Raw genomic sequence first — 9,449 nt, 5'->3', positions numbered from 1 at the left:
AACTCGAACCCAAAACAATAAAGTAAATGGCAATGGGATCATATGTATCAATAATTCCCTTAAACGTAAATGGGTTGAATGCCCCAACGAAAAGACAAAGACTGACTGAATGGATACAAAAACAAGACCCCTATATATGGTGTCTACAAGAGACCCACCTCAAAACAGGGGACACATACAGACTGAAAGTGAAGGGCTGGAAAAAGATATTCCATGCAAATAGAGATCAAAAGAAAGCAGGAGTAGCAATACTCATATCAGATAAAATAGACTTTAAAACAAAGGCTGTAAAAAGAGACAAAGAAGGACACTACATAATGATCAAAGGATCAATCCAAGAAGATATAACAATTATACATATATATGCACCCTGTGGGAATTTTCTTTCCCGGGACTTGGAAACGGCCAACCTGAAAGAACAACTCTCGGACAGTCTCTGCAAGGACTGACAACTTTATTTCTGCAGTCAATCCTTTTCATAGGAGCAAGGAACAAGGAGCTTAGAACATATGGCCAGCAGGGCACGTACAAGGCTAAGATATAATCAGTAAAAGATACTTCAAGGACCATCGTGTTTTTAACGACCCATGTGTTTATCCATGACCTATTTTCTCAAGCAACGTCTTTAATGTTTAACTGCTAAATTTTGGCTCTGAGCATAGCCAAAGGCAGGAAATGTTTTTCAGCTATCAGTACACAATGCCTGGGTACTTCTGGCCCTTCGCCATTTCCCTGAGGACCTTCTCCTTCAAGGCTATTTTGCACTGCGCCTCCCAACATATCCTTCTTTTGTTTTTAGTTTAAGCATGGCAGCTGCTAGTTGGACTCCATTGTGGGAGGCACGGAGTCTTGAGTAGAGACATCTGTATCCCACAAACAATGACAGAAAAAGCAGAGCAATTAATATATATATATATATAAAGGTTGCCTCCTGAAAACCAAGTCCTGGGATCCAGAGAGGATAATGTTTTGGTTAAAGTATCATAAAATTGGGTGCTATATAATTCCTTAGATATTTTAACTTGAAAATTAGCAATTTGTCATTCTAGAAGGTTGCTGTCCAAACTTGAGTTATCTGTGAGATCCTGCAAATGTGCTTTAACTTTATCCCAAGGATACTCAGTGCCATTATAGGGCATGTTAGTCAGACAGAAAGAAGTAAAATTCCAATGACAATGTATATGTGTTCGGAAAGTAAGTTGCTGTACTTGATCTCCTATATTAATTACCACTGTTTGTAATTCATTAATTCATGTTTGCAATTGTTGATCTATTTGAGCTTGTTGAGTCCAGAGATCATGGGAATCTTTGTGCCAAGCAGTTATAAAATCATGATTCTGTATAAAATTGTGTACTGCCATACCAGATAGGGTTCCTACTCTAACAATAGATATTAGACTAAGGATACCAGCAATAATAATCCATCCTATTATGCGCTTTGACTTCTTTAAGCCATTTTTGAGTAACACTGAGAGAAATACAGAGTCGGTCCATGGTTCTGTTAGGTTAACAGGAAGCCACAATTCAGATCTCTGCTTGACTATTGCAATGTTGACATTATGATATGAAATAGTATGGTTTAAACATGTATACAAGGCACATGCTATACAATTAACAATCTTAGCAGAAAGATCTATATCAAAGTTACCTACAATAAACATGTATGGGAGGTGCACACAAGATTGGATATAACCTGTACTATTGTATAAAAAGGTATAGTTTTGAGGTTTTAAGGCTTTCACAGTCCCATACACACTGGCAAAGTGCTCCAATGCAGCAGGAATCTTCCACACATGCCATTGCTCAGGTCCCACGATAGGGACTATGATTCTGGGTCGAGGTGGAGACAATCCCCCATTATACCAATTTAACAGTACGTCCTTATCAGTCCAAAATCTAGTATTGGTCTTATGAAATCCCCACACGTTGGACTTATTATACCAGGAACAGTTATGGTTCTTTTCTTGTTCCTCAGAGCAGTTCACAAACAATCCGTGGGGCCCCCAGTCAATGAATTTAAATATAGATTGATTTTGCTGAATGATAGAGATTTTCCCAAACTGTCCCTGACAATCTGACCAATATAGAGATTGAATTGATTGCTTCCTTCTCCATGATACAACATCACATATTTGTTCTTCAGGCTGGAAGAGTGAATTAGTATAGTTAACTATTTGTCCAGGATAATGCCTCTCAGGGCCATTTAGCAGGAAGGATGCAGTTGCAAACATTCCTATACGATAGGCAGAACCATTGTGTGCTGAGTAAGCCCGCCATTGTGGGAATATGGTTATGCATAAAGGGTGAGATCTGAAACATTTGGGTAAGGTTTTGAATCCAATAGAAATATTTATTTTTCTTCCTTCATTTTCTTCATGAACTGGTCTTCGTGTCGACCATGGAGCTGAGAAGTGCAGGCTGTCACTGGTGAATACCATAGGGACCTTGTCGACCCAATCCATTATGGATAACAAGGGGGATTAGGTATGTATGCCCAGTAAACATATTCCACAATTACCCCAGAGGAACAAGAGAGAACAGCTAGCATTGCCAGAAACAGCTTATCTGGAGTCATGGGAGTTTCAGTAACTTTCAGTGTTTGTTCAGCCTGATGAGTCATGTTTTTCACCTGAGCCCATGTCGGGTAGGGGTTCAGACGTTGACGTTTTCTCTTCGGCTCCTCTATGGTCATTGACGAGACCCCTCATGTCAGCTGCATCACCTGTCGAGGGAGTCCAGTCTCGGGGTCCTTCTCGATAATAGACATGGCGAAGTGGAACCCAGATTTCTTCTCCATCTGCAACGACAAGACCGTAACCTTTGCCTAGGAGTCGTAAGATTCCTGGCGACCATTGATTAAACTGTTTATACCATATTGGTGTGTTGACTTCTAACAGTTTCTTACTGTTTTCCTCTGCAAAATGTCTGTCTGCACAAGTATCAGAACTATCTTTTATTAAATTTAAAAAGTTTAAGGAATAAAGAGTTAAAGATAATAACACTTGAGGGTTCATAGGATAAGAAGTGTATCTTCTCTTCCATAGTCCCCATTTCTGTTTTAATAAATGAATTTTAAGAGTATGATGGGCTCTTTCAATAATTGCTTGACCCTAGGGATTATAGGGTATCCCCATGATGTGTGTTATATTCCATTCCATAAGAAATGAATGAAATGAGTGAGAGGTAAATGCAGGCCCATTATCTGTTTTTAAGACCGAAGGTATCCCCATAACAGGGAAGGTGAGTAAAAGTGCGGAAATGGAGTGTTTGCTGGATTCTGAAGAGAAAGGCACTGCCCATATAAAACCTGAAAATGTATCAATTGAAACAAAAAGCAAAGAAAACTTTCCTAAGGAGCAATGAGTGAAGTCAGATTGCCAAAGGGAGTTAGGCTGTTGCCTATGAGGATTAACTCCCGAAACTGTGGTACGTAAGTGCAGAGGAGCACAGACGTCACAGGATTTAATGATATGTCTCGCTTCAGTGAGTGGAATATGGCATTTAGAGTGCAATCTTTTAGCATTGGTATGAAGATTAGCGTGTTTGTCAATAGCAGACGTAAAGACAGGAGCTATGAACCTATCAACAGCATCATTTCTTGCTGCCAGGGGGCCAGGCAAACCTGAATGAGCACGTATATGTGCAATGAAGAAAGGTTCCGTACGTGATTGAATTAAGGCTTGAGTCCTTGAAAAGAGAATATATAATTCTTCATCTAGGTTGTATAAAAAGGCGGTAACAAAATTGGGGAAAAGGGAAGCAAGGTATTTGGAATCAGTATATACATTGAAAGATAATGGTTGAAGAGACAAAAGAGCATATAAAGCATACAATTCAACTCTTTGTACTGAAGAATAGGTAGTGGGTAATTTCTCTTTGATATCAGGGCCCATGATCCCAGCTATCCCTTTCTTGTTGCCATCAATGAAATAGGTAGGTGCATTTGAAATAGGCTGGGAGGCAATGATATTAGTTACTAAAATTTTAGTAAATTGTAGAAAGTCCCATAATTTTCCTTTTGGCAAATGGAATGAGATAACGTTCTGAAAATCATTTAATGCTATTTGCATGGTCATGTTATACTGTAAGGCAATTTGTAATTCCTTTTTTGTCAAGGGGACATGTATTGCATATGGATCAAATCCAGTTAAGGTTTGTACATGGCTCCTTCCTGATACAATTAGTTGCCCTATTTTCTCAATGTATGATACGATTTTCTTTGACTGTTTAGTATGTAGATATATCTATTCTATCAGGCTGTTTTGAGCTATGATTGCAGTAGGTGAATATTTGGTGGGGAATATATATAAATAGACTGGTTGGGTATGATCCAGCCAAGTTGAGAAAGATTGTTGAATGCGTTTTTCAACAAATTTTAATTCTTCTTCTGTTTCTTTTGTTAGCTGTCTAGGACTATTAGGGTCAAGAGGCCCCTCTAAAATTTTAAATACATTTTGTAATGCATAGGTGGGAATGCCAATAGATGGCTGAAGCCAATTAATATCTCCTATAAATTTTTGAAAATCATTTAATGTGCATAGAGAATGCACAGAGATTTGAGTTTTTTGAGGTTTTATCTTAGACTCTTCCATAACATGTCCTAAGTAATTAAAGGGTGCTTTCAATTGAATCTTATCTGGCGCAACAAGCAGGCCATGATTTTGAAGAGTGGTAGTGACTTCGTCATATAACTGTTGTAAACAGAGTTCAGATTCCATGGAGAGGAGTATATCATCCATATAATGAATTATGAAAGCCATAGGATATTTATCTCTAATGGGTTGTAATAAAACAGATATGAGATATTGGCAAATGATAGGAGAGTTCATCATTCCCTGAGGCAAAATCTTCCATTGAAATCTTTTAACAGGAGCCATGTGATTTATAGAAGGAACAGAAAAAGCAAAACGTTTTTTATCTTTAGGATACAAAGGTATAGTAAAAAAAAGCAGTCTTATAAATCAATAATAATTACAGGCCATCCTTTTGGCACCATGGAAGGGGAGGGCAATCCAGGTTGTAAGGGCCCCATAGGAATCATAGTATTATTAACATTTCTTAAATCTATCAACTTTCGCCATTTTCCTGATTTCTTTTTTATTACAGAAATGGGAGAGTTCCATAGGGAAAATGAAGGCTCTATATGATTTTTCAGTAGTTGCTCATTTACTAATTGTGTGAGAGCTGCCAACTTTCCTTTAGTCAGGGGCCACTGAGGTGTCCATACTGGGGTATCAGATTCCCAGTCAATAGGCAGCGGTGTTAACTCAATGCCCCCCATCAAAAAGCCTCATTTAGAGAAATTGTGGCTTTGTTTGTTCAAGAATATCCCTTCCCCACAAATTAATAGGGATACTGGTAATATATGGTTTGATGTAAGCTACAATTTGATCAGGACCATAAGCTTGTAAATAGGATGCACTGATGAAAGTTTGTGTAGCATTAGCCTTGCCTACCCCTAACAATCTGGAAGGAGCCACAGTCTTACCCCATTCAAGGGGCCATTCTTCAGTTCTAATAATGGAAATGTTGGCTCCTGTATCCAACATACCTGTGAAATTTTTTCCCTATATCTTTAGAGTAAGCATAGGCTTTTGATGTTCCTTTAATAAGGTAGATAGTGCGGCAGCAAGATTGGTGCTACCAAACCACCCCTGCCTAATTTTATTAGATGCCCTAAATGGTATGACATATGGCAAAAGTAATAGTTGTGCAAAGTGCTCCCCTTTTTGTAAGTATACATTTCCTAACTTTACGACATTCACCATGACATGTATCTCTCCTTCATAATCTTCATCCATAACTTCAGTCAACACTACTAAACCTCTCATGGTATAACTTCTACATCCCAAAATCAGTCCCACTGTTCCAGATGGGATCGGACCGTAATATCCAGTGGGGATTTTATGAGGACTGTATAATTCTATTAACTGCATGTCATAAGGACTACGTATATCAATGTAAGCACTCTTAGATATAGCTACTTGTAGTGTCATGATGTGGGGTCCTTCTTTTGTTGTGGGGCTAGAGGATAGCCCCTTTACTAGTTTCCCTGTTGTTTCTGTTGTGCCTCTGTAGTTAATGCATTTCCATCCTTATCGAATTTGGAACGACATTCATTCAACCAATGGAATCCCTTTTTACATTTTGGGCAAACTCCTGGGGGCCTTTTTTTTATTAGAAGTAGTATTATTTTTTGGAGAAGGCAATGGCAACCCACTCCAGTACTCTTGCCTGGAAATCCCATGGACAGAGGAGCCTGGTAGGCTGCAGACCATGGGGTCGCAAAGAGTCGGGCACGACTGAGCAACTTCACTTTCACTTTTCACTCTCATGCATTGGAGAAGGAAATGGCAACCCACTCCAGTGTTCTTGCTTGGAGAATCCCAGAGATGGGGGAGCCTGGTGGGCTACCGCCCATGGGGTCACACAGAGTTGGACACGACTGAAGCGACTTAGCGGTATTATTTTTAGCTGTTTGCACTGGCATGTGGCATTGTTTTTTCATATGGCTAGCCTTCCCACAGTTAAAAACATTTAGCATTGGCAGCCTCTTGCACATTAAAAGTTTCTAGTGCCACTAATTTTGCTCTATGGGACATAGATCCGATATCTCTACAAGCTTTCAAATACTCCATTAGAGAACCTGTTTCTCGAATTGGTCTAAGCAGGGATCGACATTCCTCATTAGCATTTTTTCAAAGGCAAGTTGTTTTAAAATAATATTTTGTAAGGTTTTATCCTTGATAGATTTTTCAATGGCATCCTTTAATTTTCCTATAAATTGGGAATATGCCTCTTCATGCCCTTGGGTAATCTTGACAAATGAACCATCAGAGTTAACACTATCAACCTTTGCCCATGCTCTGCAAGAAAATTCTTTAATGAAATACAGCATCTGAGGGGTAATATTAGCTAATTGCACAGTCATATCAGCCATGGCTCCCGTTCCAGTGAGTATTTCATAGGTTAAATTGGCGGGGTTACCATGAGATTGCTGGTCAATCATCATTTGTTGGACTTCATCATCAACCCACATTTGCCACTGAAGTAATTGTTGAGGATTTAGAACCATCTTTGCTACTTGAAAAAAATCATATGGCATCCAATGATCAGCCCATCCTGTGAGGAATTCTACACAGTAAGGAGAAGTAGGTCCATACAGAGTGCATGCTTTCTTAAAGCTAGACAACATACCAAAATCTAAACCAGCCCAAGAATTCTGGACTTGGGCAGGTTGATCAAACTGTATTGGGAAAGCGAAAGTGCAAGCAGGCACCTCCCGAGGAGGAGTGAAATGGTTAGTACGAGCAAAGTTAGCAACTGCTGTTACAGGCGGAGTAGAAGGGAAAACCTCAGATTTGGGCTGCCCGTTGAATGAAATGACCTCCGCTCTAAGTGGTTTCAGTTTCAACACATCCTGTATACATACGTCTCCAAGCTGTTTTTCCAGGGATTGTGTCTGATTGAGCATAACATTCTTATATTTCAAAGCACCTTGCAATCTTGTTCCTCAAGCTCATATTCATGTAAAGACCGAACAGTCTCCACTTCCAAATCAACATTATGTCCTTCAATTTGTTCTATGACAGCCCATATGAGTGACCATGTAACCCACCATTGAGGGGGAATACGGACTCCTTGCCGATATGCTTTTAAAACATTATTCTTAACCCTTTTCCATATGTCTAGATCGAGCGCCCCCTCCTCTGGGAACCATGGATTATGTTCCAGTCATATATGATAGCAGTCGTTCAACTGATCTCTTGAAACATTAACACCATTTTGTTTCAAAAAGTGATGTATTATAGAAATGAAAGGAATCTTACTGCTATGTTGTCCCATCCTGCTTACCTCTTTCTGCAGGGCTCGCTGCTTTGTTCAGTCTTCCTATCAAGTCCCTGTTTTGGGTGCCACCTGTGGGAATTTTCTTTCCCGGGACTTGGAAATGGAGAACCTGAAAGAACAATGCTCGGACAGTCTCCGCAAGGACTGACAACTTTATTTCTGCAGTCAAACCTTTTTATAGGAGCAAGGAACAAAGAGCTTAGAATATATGGCCAGCAGAGCACGTACAAGGCTAAGATATAATCAGTAAAAGATACTTCAAGGACCATGTTCTTAACGTTCTTAACGACCCATGTGTTTATCCATGACCCATTTTCTCAAGCAATGTCTTTAATGTTTAATTGCTAAATTTTGGCTCTGAGCATAGCCAAAGGCAGGAAATGTTTTTCAGCTATCAGTACACAATGCCTGGGTACTTCTGGCCCTTCGCCATTTCCCCAAGGACCTTCTCCTTCAAGGCTATTTTGCACTGCGCCTCCCAACACACCCAACATAGGAGCACCACAATATGTAAGACAAATGCAAACAAGTATGAAAGGGGAAATTAACAATAATACAATATTAGTGAGAGAATTTAATACCCCACTCACACCTATGCATAGATCAAATAAACAGAAAATTAACAAAGAAACATAAACTTTAAATGATACAATAGACCAATTAGACCTAATTGATATCTATAGGACATTTCACCCCCAAAACAATGAATTTCACTTTTTCCTCAAGCGCACATGGAACCTTCTCCAGGATAGATTACATCCTGGGCCATAAATCTGGCCTTGGTAAATTCAAAAAAATTGAAATTATTCCAAGCGTCTTTTCCGACCACAATGCAGTAAGATTAGATCTCAGTTACAGGAGAAAAAATATTAAAAATTCCAACATATGGAGGCTGAACAACACGCTGCTGAATAACCAACAAATCACAGAAGAAATCAAAAAAGAAATCAAAATATGCATAGAAACAAATGAAAATGAAAACACAACAACCCAAAACCTATGGGAAACTGTAAAAGCAGTCCTAAGGGGAAAGTTCATAGCAATACAGGCATACCTCAAGAAACAAGAAAAAAAGTCAAATAAATAACCTAACTCTACACCTAAAGCAACTAGAAAAGGAAGAAATGAAGAACTCCAGGGTTAGTAGAAGAAAAGAAATCTTAAAAATTAGGGCAGAAATACATGCAAAAGAAACAAAGGAGACCACAGCAAAAATCAACAAAGCCAAAAGCTGGTTCTTTGAAAGGATAAATAAAATTGACAAACTATTAGCCAGACTCATCAAGAAACAAAGGGAGAAAAATGAAATCAATAAAATGAGAAATGAAAATGGAGAGATCACAACAGACAACACACAAATACAAAGGGTCATAAGAGACTACTGCTGCTGCTGCTGCTGCTAAGTTGCTTCAGACGTGTCTGACTCTGTGCAACCCCATAGATGGCAGCCCATGAGGCTCCGCCATCCCTGGGATTCTCCAGGCAAGAACACTGGAGTGGGTTGCCATTTCGGTCTCCAATGCATGAAAGTGAAAAGTGAAAGTGATGTTGCTCAGTCATGTCAGACTCGTAGCGACCCCATGGACTGCAGCCCACCAGGC

General features: G+C 39.3%; 1 protein-coding gene across 1 annotated transcript in view; it reads right to left on the bottom strand.

Moving 5' to 3' along the window:
- Window positions 1–440: 440 nt before the first annotated feature.
- The window catches only part of LOC123329975 (endogenous retrovirus group K member 25 Env polyprotein-like), a 79,552-nt gene continuing 70,543 nt past the window's right edge, over window positions 441–9,449 (bottom strand). The window contains exons 2-3 of the mRNA XM_045163168.1: window positions 7,855–7,957; window positions 441–2,797 (exon numbers count right to left, since the gene is read on the bottom strand). Coding sequence (XP_045019103.1) covers window positions 1,251–2,462 — 1,212 coding nt within the window. The 5' untranslated portion in view covers window positions 2,463–2,797; window positions 7,855–7,957 and the 3' untranslated portion in view covers window positions 441–1,250. The remainder of the gene's footprint in view (window positions 2,798–7,854; window positions 7,958–9,449) is intronic.

Source organism: Bubalus bubalis, chromosome 17, assembly GCF_019923935.1.
Source record: "Bubalus bubalis isolate 160015118507 breed Murrah chromosome 17, NDDB_SH_1, whole genome shotgun sequence".
Taxonomy (NCBI): domain Eukaryota; kingdom Metazoa; phylum Chordata; class Mammalia; order Artiodactyla; family Bovidae; genus Bubalus; species Bubalus bubalis.
This window is presented reverse-complemented; position numbering and strand designations above follow the sequence as displayed.